This window comes from Kogia breviceps, chromosome X, assembly GCF_026419965.1.
Source record: "Kogia breviceps isolate mKogBre1 chromosome X, mKogBre1 haplotype 1, whole genome shotgun sequence".
Classification (NCBI taxonomy): domain Eukaryota; kingdom Metazoa; phylum Chordata; class Mammalia; order Artiodactyla; family Physeteridae; genus Kogia; species Kogia breviceps.
Genome location: NC_081330.1, coordinates 28,903,114 through 28,919,754, shown reverse-complemented (window position 1 = coordinate 28,919,754; position 16,641 = coordinate 28,903,114). Strand labels below are relative to the sequence as shown.

General features: G+C 42.0%; 1 protein-coding gene across 5 annotated transcripts in view; it reads left to right on the top strand.

Moving 5' to 3' along the window:
- Nucleotides 1–16,641, top strand: part of DOCK11 (dedicator of cytokinesis 11) — a 184,316-nt gene that overhangs the window by 99,433 nt on the left and 68,242 nt on the right. For 3 of the 5 annotated variants that reach the window (XM_059049650.2, XM_067023760.1, XM_067023763.1), the window contains exons 23-29: nucleotides 750–839; nucleotides 7,169–7,287; nucleotides 9,291–9,360; nucleotides 9,442–9,567; nucleotides 10,509–10,580; nucleotides 11,486–11,632; nucleotides 14,908–14,991. In XM_059049650.2, the coding sequence (XP_058905633.1) occupies nucleotides 750–839; nucleotides 7,169–7,287; nucleotides 9,291–9,360; nucleotides 9,442–9,567; nucleotides 10,509–10,580; nucleotides 11,486–11,632; nucleotides 14,908–14,991 (708 nt within the window). The remainder of the gene's footprint in view (nucleotides 1–749; nucleotides 840–7,168; nucleotides 7,288–9,290; nucleotides 9,361–9,441; nucleotides 9,568–10,508; nucleotides 10,581–11,485; nucleotides 11,633–14,907; nucleotides 14,992–16,641) is intronic. The other 2 variants (XM_067023761.1, XM_067023762.1) reach the window with 2 other exon arrangements.

The following is a 16,641-nucleotide window of genomic DNA, read 5'->3' as shown; positions in this document are numbered from 1 at the left end:
CAGACCTCTCTTCCTGCTCGTTTCATTAAAATATAGAAGCAGCCCAACTTCAGAGGCTACACTAGCTAAAAAAGAGATTAAACAAATGTGTGACTACTTGGGCATAAATGGTGACCTACCTGGTGTGCTTAGGTACATGCTGAATGTGCCTGGTTTTGCTGCTTTGTGTGATGGTCGAGAGGACCATGGGACTCATTTAATTTTTTTTTTTTTTTTTTTTTTTTTGTGGTACGCGGGCCTCTCACTGTCGTGGCCCCTCCCGCTGCGGAGCACAGGCTCCGGACGCGCAGGCTCAACGGCCATGCCTCACGGGCCCAGTTGCTCCGCGGCATGTGGGATCTTCCCGGACCGGGGCATGAACCCGTGTCCCCTGCATCGGCAGGCGGACTCTCAACCACTGCGCCACCAGGGAAGCCCCATGGGACTCATTTAGGAACATGCATGTTGGTAGCTGCAGGTGCCGAGTCTGGCCATTAGAAGAGCCAGGGAAACAGGTTTCCAAGATTCCGGGGTGGTGGGGTGTGGTGCGGGGGTAGAGCCTGTGCTTTTCAGGTGGGAGGGAGGGAGGGAGACGCAAGAGGGAGGAGATATGGGGATGTATGTATACGTACAGCTGATTCACTTTGTTATACAGCAGAAACTAACACACCATTGCAGAGCAATTATACTCCAATAAAGATGTTAAAAAATAAAAAAAAATTTTTTTTAATGAATCAAATTTCATACGGCTGTGTCCATTTGTTTTTCAGGATCTACACGTGCACAAATTCTTCCATCATTGCCAGCTGATTCAGTCAGGCTCGAAAGAAGTTCCAGGGGAGCTCATTAAATATTTAAAGGTAAATGAACAGTAGCTTTCTGTGAAAGGTTTGTTTTTCATGTCGTTCGGTTGCCACATTTTTTGACATGGGGAAAAAAAAAAATCAAACGAACCCTTTAAAAATACTTTTGGCTGTGTATCCTCAAGAGAACACTTTCTATTACGTGCTTTTCCATCAAGGGGCTGTTTAGAAGCAGACTGCAGAATTGCTACATTAGGAAGAAAATGTTTTAGCCAGAATTCGTTGACATAGTTTTGAAAATGTCATGAAAATGTTTATTTCAGTTCCATAAATTGATTTTTCCAGGCCTTTTCTCATCTTGCCGATGGCCTGGTAAAGGTGGGGAAAGCTTGGGGAAAAGGGCCAGGAGAAATGGAGTCACTTTTGCTTGGAATGAAATCTGAAATGATTCCTGTGTTCATAGGTGAAAGATTATCAGAAGGGTCAGCTAAAAAAAGAGAACCTAGTTTCTGCATGTTGCATAGGAGGGAGTCATAAGTAATGCTATATTTTATCAAGTGTACTGAGAATCCAAGACTCTATTTATTCCCTAATGTGGTAGGACAGGGCGCACGTCATGGGACCCAGCTAACAGTGACTTTTTTTTGTTTGCTACTTCAATAGATCAGCCATGGCCAGTCTGAAGCATTTTTATTTTAAATGAAGCCTCTACAGGATTTCCCTTTACGCATATGTTAATAGTGAATGATATTCTCAGGAAATGAAAAGGTTCATTTCTTTCAGAGAGGTAGTATGACATGAGGTAATACACGGATGGGTTCTGGAATCACAAACTGAGTTTGTGTCCCAGGTCTGTCACTTATTAGCTCTGTGATTGACCTTGACCAACTTACTTAACTTCTCCAAGACTTTGTTTCTTCTTCTCTCACATAAAGATAAAAACCTACTTGTAGTCATGAGAGAAATGCAGATCAAAAGTACAATGAGGTATCACCTCACACCAGTCAGAATGGACATCATCAAAAGCTCTGCAAACAATAAATGCTGGAGAGGGTGTAGAGAAAAGGGAACCCTCTTGCACTGTTGGTGGGAATGTAAATTGATACAGCCACTATGGAGAACAGTGTGGAGGTTCCTTAAAAAAAGTTAAAATAGAACTACCATATGACCCAGCAATCCCACTACTGGGCATATACCCTGAGAAAACCATAATTCAAGAAGAGTCATGTACCACAGTGCATTGCAGCTCTATTTACAACAGCCAGGACATGAAAGCAACCTAAGTGTCCATCAACAGATGAATGGATAAAGAAGATGTGGCACATATATACAATGGAATAGTACTCAGCCATTAAAAAGAAATGAAATTGAGTTATTTGTAGTGAGGTGGATGGACCTGGAGTCTGTCATACAGAGTGAAGTAAGTCAGAAAGAGAAAAACAAATACCGTATGCTAACACATATATATGGAACATAAGAAAAAAAAAAGGTCATGAAGAACCTAGGGGAAGATGGGAATAAAGACACAGACTGACTAGAGAATGGACTTGAGGATACGGGGAGGGGGAAGGATAAGCTGTGACAAAGTGAGAGAGTGGCATGGACATATATACACTACCAACTGTAAAATAGATAGCTAGTGGGAAGCAGCCACATAGCACAGGGAGATCAGCTCAGTGCTTTGTGACCACCTGGAGGGGCGGGATAGGGAGGGTGGGAGGGAGGGAGACGCAAGAGGGAAGAGATATGGGGATATATGTATATGTATAGCTGATTCACTTTGTTATACAGCAGAAACTAACACACCATTGTAAAGCAATTATACTCCAATAAAGATGTTAAACAATAAAACAAACCAAAAGCAAAAAAAAAAAAAAACCACTTGTAAGGTGGTTACGAGGCCTCAGTGGGATAAGGCATCTGCTATATAGTATTCATTCATTCCACACTTTTTTCTTGAGTGCATCCTATGGGCCAGGCTTCATTCTAAACATTGGGAGGATAAATGAAAGAAACGAACAATATCCCTGTTTTCAAGGAGCTTACTTTGTTGTGGAGACAGCTGGACAATAAACACATAAACGAATAAATGGATACACACACACACACACACACACACACACACACACATATACACATACAGTGGTCCCTCTGTATCCTCGGGGGATTGGTTCCAGGACCCTCCATAGATACCAAAGTCCAAAGATGCTCAAGTCCCTTGCAGTCAGCTCTCCGTATCCAAGATGCAGAACATGTGGATATGGAGGGCCGACTGTGTATGTCATGTCAGGTGGTAATAAGTGCTGTAAAGAAAACCAAAACATAGTGAAGAGGAGTAGGAATGATAAGGAGTCCCTCTATTCGATCAAGTGTCAGGGGAGAGCTCTCCAGTAAAGCGATGTTTGACAGAGACCTAAGGGAAAGGCGAGTGCCAGCTATATGGACTTCTCGGGGAGAGCTGGGAATAGCAAGGGCAAAGGCCCTGAGGAGCTTGCTTGGTGTGTTCGAGAACAGCCGGAGTTCCAGTGTGGCTGGCCCACAGAATGGTAGGCCCTCACCTTGGAAAGGTAGCTGGGTTGCTGGTCAGGTCAGGCCTCCTAAGCCATGATGAGGAGTTGGAATTGTATCCTGAATGAGATGGAAAGCCTTGAACAGAGGAGTGACATGATGTGACTTTGGTTTTCAAGTATCGTTCTGCCTACCGTACAGAAAATATATTGTTGGAAGGGTAGAATCAGGGAGGTAGCCGATAAATGGTGGCTACGATTCTTAATTATCATCAAGAAGTATCGTAGTCATCTAACTTCAGATCCTTTTCTTGGGTAATGCCTAGAACTCCCGCTCTACGTGTGAATGAACGCATTGTCTGTTGAGATCATTGTCTTTTTCTTCCAGTGGGGAAGCTTTGTAAACGTTTTAACAGAATTGAACAGAACACCATTTTCCTATAGTGGTATTCTTAGAACGGAGGGGAAAAAAAGGTACTCATATTTGCGTTTTTAAGGGTGCGGAATTTCTGGTATCTATGTGACCTATGCTTGCCCTCTAGTGGCAGTGAATGAAATGCCATGTGATTATAGAAAGAGCCCAACTCCTGTATGGAATGTTAGCGCTGAAAAAGGGATCTTTAGCAATTTTGTTTTACAGATGAGGAAACTGAGGACCGAGGAGAGTGATTTGCCCTGTGGTCATTCTGGTTACTAGCACAGCTGAGCCAAGCCTGTCTCTTGATGTGTCTCTTGACTCCTAGTCCTGTTTTCTTTCTATCAAACCTTGCTACCTGTTGTCCTTGTAAATGACAGTGTTTCGTCACTTCCTTCAACCATCTACATGTTGAGCTCTTGTTATGTGTTCAGTATTTCCCTAGATGCCGTGGGGCTTGCACAGAAGAATAACTTAGGCTCACTGTCCGTAGGGATCTTATAACCAGTCCGAGAGACAGGATCCACTTAAGTCAGATGACAATACAAGTCAGTACTACAAATGATCGTCCAAAGCAATATGTAGTTAAATGTCAAATGCGTGATACAGGGTATAAATGCTAAGAGTTCACAAAACCAAGGAACCACTGAGACTAGAGTGTTCCCAACTTTAGCCCTTCGGTTCCTTATTTTATTCATTTATTCAGTCATCCCCCAAATATTTATTGAGCACCTACTATGGCGTCACATATTGTACCGGATGCTGGGACTGTAATGGGGACAATGTAGACAAGATCCCTACTGTAGTTGGGGTAGAGAGATGATAAAATAAGTAAGTCACATTACATAGGGATGAGTGCTGTGAAGAAAATAGAACAGGTCAACGGGCCGTAGCATGACCACGAGTGCAGTCAAGATGGACTTGTCAGGGAAGGCCTGTCTAGGAGATGACACCATGTCAAGCTGAAAAGAAGCTGATGCGAGGAAGACAGCCATAGGTGAGAAAGCTGTGTAAAAGGATGACAGAATATGGCAGCAGGTGTAAACACTTTGCAGTGGGATGTGTGGAAAGAAACAAAGCAAAGACAACGTAGCTAGAGCACGTCGAGCAGCGAAGCAGGAGGACGGCCTCAGGTGAGTGGGGAGCAACAGGCAGGGTACATGTAGCACGGGGAGCCCTTCACAACTTTCTGTTCGTGGTGGTTGGTGTTGTTTGTAACAGAGGGAAATGACATTGTGGAGTTTGCCTTTCAAAAAGAACCCTCTGGCTGCTGTGTGGAGAATAAATTCTAGAGGAACAGTACTGGTGCAGGGAGATCACGTCTGCGTGGAAGGTCCGTCTCTCTTTTCTACCTGATGTGTTCCTACTTACGATCCTTGAGCCTTCCTCCCTTCTGAAGCCTCACATGACACTCCCTCCTCACTGGCAGACTCGGCTGCTTCTTCCTCCGTACGTTTTGTATATACCGCTGTTGTACTGTTTAGTGTTTGTGTCGCAGTGATTTAGTTCCATGTGTTTTCCCCCCATAGTCTGTGAACTGCTTGATGGTAGGAACCATGTTTTTTTTGATGTGCTTGGCAATTGAAAGTTCATTCAGTATATGCCTTTGTTGAATGAGTGAGTGAATGGCTTCACTGAACTGGGGGTTTGAGGTTGACTGGGAAGGGTGGCAAGGATTTGGCTACAAAGTGTGAACAAAGGTGGCAGTGCATTGATATATTCAAGGAGCAGTCAAGACACCGGTGTGGCCTCGTGAAGAATGATGAGTGTTAAGGTTAAGAGTGTAAGCTGGGTCTTAAGTAACTTAGACTTAATACCTGGGTCAGAGTTTCTCAAACTTGGCACTATTGACATCTGGGGCAGGATAAGTCTCTGTTGTAAAGGGCTGTCCTGTTCACTGGAGGGTGTTTAGAAGCATTTCTGGTCTATCCACTAGATGTCGGCAGCACCCACCAATTGTGACAGCTCAGAAAGTCTCCGGACATTGGGGTGGGGAAGTGGCACATGGTCTCTGGTTGAGAACCACTGCCCTAGGTCACGGGGAAGCATCAAAAGAACCTTGTTGGTGGCACAAGGTGGCATGATGTAACCCCTATTGAGGAGGATTAAGTTTTGGAAATGAGAGACATATTGGGAGTGAGGAGAAAGTGTACATAGACCTAATAGAAAATTATTAGACTAACTTGGTTATAGGTTAGAGTTCTGGAAAAGGGCGATGGCTGTAAGGATAGAAGAGAGAGGGCAAAAGGAAGGAAATACCTGAAGGATAGACCATGGGTTCCCTGAGCTCGGTTTCTTGCCTTATGCATCCGATTGAAGAGAGGTTGCCTGGAAATCTTAAGAGGTCACTGTCGAGATGATTCGAATATAGATGAGAGAAGCCTGAAAAGGGATGGTGAGAGTAAGGATGGCAACATAGAGCAAGAGTAAGGGAGGGGGCTTCCCTGGTGGCGCAGTGGTTGAGAGTCCGCCTGCCGATGCAGGGGACGCGGGTTCGTGCCCCGGTCCGGGAAGATCCCACATGCCGCGGAGCAGCTGGGCCCGTGAGCCATGGCCGCTGAGCCTGCGCGTCCGGAGCCTGTGCCCCGCAATGGGAGAGGCCACAACAGTGAGAGGCCTGCGTACCGCAAAAAAAAAAAAAAAAGAGTAAGGGAGGCTATGAAAGATAAATGCTGAGTTCCTTAGTACAGAGAGACTTGTTTTACCCGTGTCTGTATTTCCCAGGGCACTAAATATTGAATTGGTGTAGAAGGTACTCAGTGAGGTTTTTTTGGTTGGCCAGTTGACTAAATGAGTGAATGAATGAATGAGTGAATAAATGAATGCAGAGAGAAGGGAAGTAAGAAGGAAGACATTTTACATATTCAGCTGCTTGTATCATTTCTATGTATACACAGACATATTTCTTCTTTCTGATGTCAACATACTGATCAGTAGAGATAAGAGTGTTAGCACTTTGAAGAAATGTGTTGTGAGATGTTAGAATGCAGAACTGCCTCAGCTTGTGGATGGTGCTAGTGTAAAGCCAATTATATATAGAAACACACTTTCCTGAATCCCACGTAACTTCTCACCACAAAGTAATGGCCCACTTTCCCCTGTAAAACACACCAACTTGGGGGCTGGTAGGCCCATCTCCATTACCTCCAAAGATGCCTGCTCCTCTCCCCGACTGAGTGTTGGTTTACCAAGAGTCTGTTGTCTTTATTCCAAAACCTGTTGATTCCAGTTATACTTACCTTCAGTAGAGCATTTAGTATTAAATGAACTAACAGAATCTGAGTGCCAAAATAGAGATGTGGCCAAAGTAACTGACCCAAGTCCCCTATCCCCTGAAGCTCGTGTTGAAAGTGAGCTTATATTCTAGTGAATGTATTTTTCATTACTTAATTTTTTGTTGTTTCACCTTTGCAAGTTATATCATATTTTGGTTTATTCTCATAACTAATAATGACTTGTTTTAGTGTTTGCATGCCATGGAGATCCAAGTCATGATACAGTTTCTACCTGTAATTCTTATGCAACTCTTTCAAGTCCTCACAAATATGACCCATGAAGATGACGTGCCTGTCAACTGCACCATGTGAGTTTCAGTGTTGTAACACCAAGAAGCAGCTTTGGTTTCCTTTTGCATTTCTTCTTCATTTGAAATATAAACTTATCTTCCAAAGGAGAACCCCAAGGTCAGAAATCTAGTATCAGTTTTCTCTAGTTTCATACTTCTCAGACCAGGGGACTTACATCCCCAGGGACAGATGATACCAGAAACCATAGGATAAACTTCTTCAACCAGAGGTTCTAAAACTGCTGCATGTTAGAAGCTGTTGAAAATGTCTGTTCCTGGACCATACTTCATACCAATTAAACCAGAATCTCTGAAGGTGGAACTCAGCATCAGTATATATTTTTTAAGTTTCCCTGATGATTCCCTAATGCAAGGGAGTTTGAGAACCATTGCCCTTGACCAGTACTGTCCAATAGAACTTTCTCCAGTCGTGGAAATGTTCTATACCTGTGCTTTCCAATATGGTGGCCATTAGCCACATTCAGCTGTTGAGCGCTTGAAACGTGGCTAGTGTAACTGAGGAACTGAAGTTTTATTTTTATTTTTATTTTTTTTTTTGTAGTACGCGGGCCTCTCACTGTTGTGGCCTCTCCCGTTGCGGAGCACAGGCTCCGGATGCACAGGTTCAGCGGCCATGGCTCACGGGCCCAGCCGCTCCGCGGCATGTGGGATCTTCCTGGACCGGGGCACGAACCCGTGTCCCCTGCATTGGCAGGCGGATTCTCAACCACTGCGCCACCAGGGAAGCCCGGAACTGAAGTTTTAATCGTAGTTAATTTTAATTCATTTAATCGCCACTTGTGACTTGTGGCTCTCACATTGGACAGAGTGGCCCTAGGCCATCAAATTGTACTCGAAAGAATAATGCAGTGTTCTTTTTATATGAAAACAAACAAGGATATATTGTAGAGTAGGATGCAAAATGCACCTAAATTTTGAAATTAAAGCAGGAGTTTTCCAAAAAATTGTGAGCTCAGTGCTGCCTGTTGCTGGCTTTACCGCTTCTACTGTTGCCACGTCTGTTGAGCCTCTCTGGAGCCTCAGGGCTGAAGCTCCACACACCTTCATACTGTTTGCTCTTCTCTGCTGTTGGGCATAGTCTGGTTGCAAATTGAAAAAGCATTATTCTAGGGCTTCCCGGGTGGTGCAGTGGTTGAGAGTCCTCCTGCCGATGCAGGGGACACGGGTTCGTGCCCCGGTCCGGGAGGATCCCACGTGCCGCGGAGCCATGGCCGCTGAGCCTGCGTGTCTGGAGCCTGTGCTCTGCAATGGGAGAGGCCACAACAGTGAGAGGCCCGCGTACCGCAAAAAAAAAAAAAAAAAAAAAAAAAAAAGCATTATTCTAGTCCAGTGGTCCCCAGACCAGCAGCATCAATATCACCTAGGAGCTTATTTAAAATGCTAATCATTGAACTTCACCCCAGACCTAAAAAATGGGAAACTCTGGGAGAGAGGTGAGCGCTCTACCCTCCAGGTGTTTCTGAGGCATGCTAAAGTTGGAGAACCACTGCTGGTCTCATAATTTTAAAACTTTCTATGAATCTTAGGTTTACTTCCAATTTCAGTTCATATCATTATACCTGCTCTGCCTCTCCCTTCCCTTTTCCCCCATCTGTGTCATGCTTAACATTTTTTTCTATTCTTTTCCTTTTATTCTCACTAGAGGGGATTTCAATATTTACCTTACTGAAGGGTTTTGTTGTTATTGTTTTTTACTATATTGTAGTTATGACCATACTTCAAATGTGGTTTAGAAAGGAGATGAAATATCTGGGTTGCCAAAATAAAATATCCTCCTTTTGCACCAGGAAACATATTTTACAAGACCCTGAGCATGTTAGATGCTGAAATCTCTGTTAGACCCAAACTAAGATGACATTTAATGCAGTCATCTCACCTTGAATTATTTAGGCAGTCTTAAGTATTTTTAGGGTTAAGTATGATGGTTTTATCTAACAATCAAACTATAGTGGTTAATTAATTGTAGCCTGACGTGCTGACTTTTGTGAATGTTGTTCCAGGGTTCTCTTACATATCGTATCAAAGTGCCATGAAGAAGGCTTGGATAATTATTTAAGATCCTTCATAAAGGTTTGTGGAGTAAAGCTTTCTTTCTGAGCAGTTTGTCTTATGAGAGAATTTTGTCTTACGGCCCGTTTTCTTTGATTGTAGTATAGCTTCCGACCTGAAAAACCCAGTGCTCCTCAGGCCCAGCTGATACATGAAACCCTGGCTACTACGATGATAGCAGTATTGAAACAGTCTGCAGACTTTTTAGCAATAAACAAACTGCTAAAGGTAAGGGCACAGGACACGGCAGGCAAGAAAAGCAGCCAGAGACATGCTTGTTTGATACCCTCCCATTTCACTTCTAGTCTTTCATCATTTCCTCATGTGACTTTCCTTTTCCTCACCACTTTACCTACACATCCTTTTCCCCCAGGTCCTCCACAGAACCTCCTTCATTCCCTTCACCCTCCCCACCGCATCCTGCCCACAGTCGAATGTGTAATAGAAAGAATTTTGGAGGAGATAGACCTGGGCTAGAATCCTCTATTCACTGCATAATAGTTCTGTGACCTGGAGCCTGTTATTTAGCAGTCCTGAGCCTCCACTTCCTCATTTCTAAAATATAAGCAAAGCATTTAACATGTTGTTTCTGGCACATAGTAGGCACTCAAATGGTGGCTCTTCTTATTGTCATGTTTTTACTATTCCTGTTAATAGTGGTAGAATTTCAGTTTGGGGTATTTTAGGATGTATCTGCTTGAGGCTTCTCTGTACCCTTCAAATTACACTTACACAAACACCTCTGCTACTTGGGCTGGCCCCAGTGTTGTACCAAGGGCAGGGTTGGGTCCCCCACTGGGTGCAGGCCATAATACGATTCATTGTCTATAGAGAATTTAAAAGCAATACTAAAATAAACTAAAAGTTGGTTTGCTCTTATCACCACATGTAGGCAAATCAAAGCAGTGTCAGTGATATAATACCCCTCCTCACTGAGTTAAACATTCCCACCAAACAGCCTTTGTATATCACCAGCCAGCCCTAAGGTACACTACTACCTTTTTGCCAACACAATTTGAAGGTATCCTGTGGGACTTGGACAATTGCGATCACTTTAAAATGTTACTAAAGTTCAGAGACAAAATCCATAGTGATTCGTCAACCTCTGCTAAGCTTCAAGGATTTGGGTAACTATTAAAGATTGATTTGTATTTATTTGTTTATTTTAGTACTCATGGTTTTTCTTTGAAATTATTGCAAAGTCTATGGCCACATACTTGTTGGAAGAGAATAAAATTAAGGTAAGTAGGCTCAAGAATCATATTTAACATAGACAAAGAAGGCTAATCTTATTCACAGGTAGCTGTGACATGCAAATCCTCTTTTATATTTTAAGGACTCTTAGCCCTTAGCTTCTTCAATTTTGCTTAAAACAAGCAAACAAACAATGGATGTATTGCAAAAATCTGACAGTTCATATGGTTTCAAAGTCTAATCGTCAGAGACTCTTCCACATAGATTGTTTCCTGTTTGGTATTTGCCATGTTAAATGCATTATCTTTGAAGCTTTCCCTTTGTCTTGTGGTTTTAAAATGTCTATGTCAGAACATTCATTTGGAAGAAGAACAAGTACCAAATAAGAAAGAACCATTCTCTTAGAAAGGTCGAAGGCATGTACAAAGTTGCAAACACTTTATGTAATAATACATGTGTTCCTGGCATGTGCTGTATACATTTAGTCATATTGTTAAACTCTTTTGAAAGTACAAAGACATTTTCTTAGCTATAGGAATTGAAAGCTAAGATTTGTGAAGTAAAAAATATTCACCTCATACTTATCATTTTTATCAGAATCTTCACAGAGCAAGTTTACTGAAATTGAGATGCATGGATACATGTATACTTTGTGTGTCAGGAAAAACATGGAATGAAAAATGGATGTGTCTGTATCTCAGGAACATGATTCCAAAGTTGGGTCAGAATGACCTACTCTCGTTCATGATTTCAGTCAGTTATGATATTAGAGGTCCAGATAGTTCCTATAATGATCTAAAGTATACACTGAACTAGCCATGTCATTTTTAAGTTGGGAGAAAAATTAAAGTCCAGTTAAAAACACATTTTTATACAGAATGTGTCTGAAAGTAAAAACAGCAATTGATTTAGATCTTTTGCAACTCTTTTTTCTATGCCTATTTAATTTAAGCTTCCCAGAGGCCAGAGATTTTCTGAGGCATATCATCATGTCTTACATTCATTGCTTCTTGCAATAATTCCTCACGTGACTATTCGCTATGCAGAGATTCCTGATGAGTCCAGAAACGTCAATTATAGTTTGGCTAGCTTCCTGAAGGTGAGTTAAAAGCAGCCAGAACATGGTAAGGAATTATTCTTCACCAATATGGTCTTTAAAGCCAAAGAAAAAAAAATTACCTACTTTCTAGAGACTCAGCTAGGCTGCTGGAGAAACTTTTGAGTGGATTAATCCATCAGTTCAGTTAAACATCCATGTTTGATCCCCCACCCCCAGTGGTTAATTAATTAAATCAGAGGTCCCACATAGGTGGCTTAACCAGAAGGCACGTCTTGCTGGTTTTACATGGTGTTTCTCAAAAAGATTAATTTGAATGCCTTTAGGTGGGGCATGTACTTTCTAGGTTGCCACAAACCCCACCACTCCTTAATGTACCCCGACACTCTTTATACATTTAAATAGCTTCTCTGACCCTGTCGGCCTCTGAGTTTGTAACTCTTGAACTAAAGCACAGTCTACACATTGCTAATATAATCACCATCTACTTGTTGCTAATACATGTAAATGAAAATTGTTGATTTTGGTCAGTGAGACTATTTTGAGAGCTATCAGAAACTCCTATATTTATGAAAGATAGCACATTTCTCCTTGCTGTATTTTGTTATTCTCCGTATGTGAGGGGCAATGCTGGAATGCGATTGTTCTAGAAAGTGGGTAATTATAATATTTGATTTGTTGCAGAGAAGGGGCATGGGTTTGTAATGCACTTAGTTTTTACTTCTCTCCACTCCCCATCTTCTCACAGCCTTTCATCATGTCTCAACCTTATCTTAAGAACCTCATAGTCAATAATCTACCCAAGCAGTTTTAGTATCTCACATACCCTTGTTTTCTTATTAAAAATTCACAACTAGGTTTCAGATCTCCAGAGCATGATTTTCTGATGTAAGACCTCTCTTTACCAGAATTAAAATAAAGTTTTAACACTATTACATGAGCCCTTTTGTGTATTAAAAACCAAACACCCACATATCTTTTTAAAGTAAAGATGAGACTATTTGAAATATAAAATCTCTGTTTCTTCCATGGAGTTTAAACTTCAAGTTTTCTTTGTAAACGGAATAGAACATAGTCGATTTAATAGCAGTATTTACCTCATTCAAGGCAACAAACATTTGTCTGTCTTCTATGTGAGAATCCAAAGATGTGCGAGGCTATCTCTGTAACTATATTCAAATACATGTACAAGATCAAGTAGGATGACTGCTATACTGAAAATACAAACAAAATATAATAGGAAACCAAGAAAGGGAGGGATTAGGACCAGGTAGTACGAACAGAGACTAGAATAGTTCCCCAAGACAGGGCTGAGGGTGTTTCAGGTAGAGGATTCACGAGCAAAGATGAGATATATGCGTTCAAGAATTGTTCGGGGAGGAGCAAGAAAGTCATTGTGCAGAGTTTAGGATGTGTGGAGGTAGAGCTGGAAATAACCATCTGATGCCAGATGATGAAAGGCCTTGAATGTCAGGCTAAGGGATTTAGATTCTGAGCTATATGCCATGGAGCTATCTATATACCAAAGATTTTGGAAGAGGTGAGGAAAAAGCCAGAGTCAAGGCAACCAGTTAGAAGACCAGTCTTTCCCCCTTGTCTCCCTGGCAGAGTCCATTCATCTTTTAGGCTCAGCTCTTTCCTAACCTTCCCACACAGGGCTGATCACCCCTTCTGTTGTTTACCCATCCTTTACATACTTCTATAACTTTTTATCGTGTGCTGTATTTTAATTATTTGTTTGTTTATTTGCCTTTACCATTAGACAAGACTAAAGACCATATCTTATTCACCTTTATATTTCTCTAGAATGTAATGCATTGTTTCAAACACAGTAGATCCTCAAAATGGTTTTGGATGAACAGATAAATATAAGCCTACCTCATTAATCCAGGTGAGAGGTGATGAGGCAGTGGAAGTTGAAAGGAGAGATGAGAAGTGAGATGCAAATGGCTGATTAATCAAATACTGAGTTCCTTCTATTTCACAGGGTTACTGTAGGTACCATGGAGAACATAAGAAAAAGAGATCGTTCCTATTGTCCTCTCTAGGTGAAAACAGGAAAATAGTAAGGAAGATACAAGCTAGTATAAAGTGTTTAAAGGGCCCTGTAGACCAAGGTGGCTAATGAAAATGGGCTTCATCATTGAAGAATGGGCAGGATTATGTAGAAGCAGTGATAGAATTGCTAGCTAGACCTGGCATGAGCAGAGGCCCGGAGGTGGGAATGCACAGTGCATCTTGAGTGGGTAATAAGTAGATGAGCTGTATTGGGAGATAAAACTGGAAAAGTAGGTTGGGACAAGATTGTGAGTGTCCTTGAATGCCAATCTAAGGAGTTTGAAATTATATTAGAGGCAGTAGGGAACTGTTGAAAGCTTTTGGGAAGAAAGGTGACATGATTAGGGCTAGGACTTAGAGATTAATCTGGAAGCAGTTGGATGGAAAGATTAGTGGCAGGAAGACAGGTTTGGAGGATAACTGCAGTTGTGCAGTTGCAAGGTAATGAAAGCCTTAATCAGGAGAGTGATAGCAGGAAAATATGAACAACTAGTAGGATTGTCACAGAGGAAGAATGTTTTGTAGGCCAAAGCTTCACAGGACCCAAAGAAAAACTTCACTTTTGGCCTGAAATGTTCACATAGGCAAGCCCCGCTAACCACCCTCCAGTTCACTTTTGAGCTTTGAGAGTTAACCGAAATGAGGCAGTATAGCTAATAGATTACATATCAATATATATGCATATATAGGTTTATATACATATGTGTATATATATGTATACATGTATTTGTGTGTGTGTATATATATCTTAGTTTGAAAATTATACAGTTGAGTCCCAATTCCAATGATAAGTTATTTGCCCTTTATCTCTCTCTTTTTTTAAAAAAAATATTTATTTTATTTATTTATTTTTGGCTGCATGGGGTCTTCATTGCTGCGCTCAGGCTCCCTCTAGTTGCAGTGTGCATGCTTCTCATTGTGGTGGCTTCTCGTCGTGGAGCACGGGTTCTAGGCGCACAGGCTTCGGTAGTTGTGGCACGCGGGCTTAGTTGCTCCGCGGCATGTGGAATCTTCCCAGACCAGGGATCGAACCCGTGTCCCCTGCCTTGGCAGGCAGATTCTTAACCACTGCGCCACCTGGGAAGTCCCCCTTTATCTCTTTAAGGTCACCTAAATCTCTGAAAGTTTTTCTATTGTCTGTAAAAGTGAGAATGTCATCCCCTTAATGTGGAAAAAATTTAAAAATTTTTGAATTTTAAAAACTTGACAGACCTTTAGAATTATGTAACTAACTGTTCATTTTGATTTGGTTTCCATAGCGCTGTCTGACACTAATGGATAGAGGATTTGTTTTCAATTTGATAAATGACTATATATCTGGATTCAGCCCCAAAGATCCTAAGGTAAGTTATAAGGACATAACTGCAGTGGGTGTCAGACATTAGAGTGTGAGAACAATGGTGACATTTATCCTCCTCTGGAGGATTTGGAACTGCTGTTTTCATTTAGGTGCTTTGGCTAGAGTTACACCTCAAAGTAGGGAATAATGGGTAGTGTTTTGGGGGTCCCCAATAGTACCCCGTGTTTGACGGTTCACTAGAATGACTCACAGGACGTACTCATGGCTAAGATTCATTACAGTGACACAAAAAGGATGCTCAGTTCGATCAATAAGGGGAAAAGACATCAAGTGGAGTCCTTGGCAATCTACGTGCAGGCTTCCTGAGTGCCCTCCCTCCTGTGAAGGGCCACATAGAGCACATCCTCTCCTCCAGCAGTGAAAATTGAGCCACATGTGTGCAATATTTCTCTTTAGGGAAGCCCATTTGAGACTCGGGGCTTAGGGGTTTTGTTGAGGGCTAGTTACGTATTTGAGGCTGGTCAAAATTTCCAGCGTCTTGGAAAGGACAGGAAAGCAGATGTTCACCATAAATCACATGGTTTGCACAGTGCTGAACAGGCTGGCACAGAAGGCACAGTCTTATCGTGTAGGAAGTGTTTGTTTCAAGATCTAATTTCCCACACCACAAAACAGAAAATCACAGGCCAATATCTGTGATGAACATAGACGCAAAAATTATTGGGAAACGCAGATCAAAACCACAATGAGGGGCTTCCCTGGTGGCGCAGTGGTTGGGAGTCCGCCTGCCGATGCAGGGGACCACGGGTTCGTGCCCCGGTCCGGGAGGATCCCACGTGCCGCGGAGCGGCTGGGCCCGTGAGCCACGGCCGCTGAGCCTGCGTCTCCGGAGCCCGTGCTCCGCAACGGGAGAGGCCACAGCAGTGAGAGGCTCACGTACCAAAAAAAAAAAAAAAAAAAAAACCAAAAACCCACAATGAGACATCACCTCATAATCTGTTAGAACGGCTATTATCAAAAAGACAAGAAATAACAAATGTTAGAGAGGATGTGGAGAAATGGGAACCCTCGTACACTGTTTGTGGGACTGTGAATTGGTGTAGCCACTGTGGAAAACAGTATGGAGATGCCTCAAAAAATTAAGAATAGAGCTACCATAATTTGACCCAACTTTTCCACTTCTGGGTATCTATCCAAAGAACATTAAAACGCTAATTCAAAATGATACGCACCCCTATGTTCACTGTGGCATCGTTTACAGTAGCCAAGATATGGAAATAACCTAAATGTCCATCAGTGGATGGATGGATAAAGAAGATGTGGTATATATGTGTGTAAGTTTGTGTGTGTCTTTGTATGTGTATATATTATATATAAAATGGAATACTACTCAAACATAAAAAAAAGAATGAGATCCTGCCATTTTACAACATGGATGGACCTTAAAAGTATTATGCTAAGTGAAATAAGTCAGGTGGAAGGACAAATAACATATGATTTCACTCACATGTGGAATCTAGAAAGAGAAATGAACAAAAACAAAACCCCAAACAAACTCATAGATACAGAGAACAGATTAGTGATTACCAGAGGGGAAGAGGTTGTGGGGGCAGGGCAGATTGGTGAAAGGGGTGTAAACTGTATGCTGATGGGTGGCAAGTAGACTTGTGGCGATGATCCCTTTGTAGTGTAT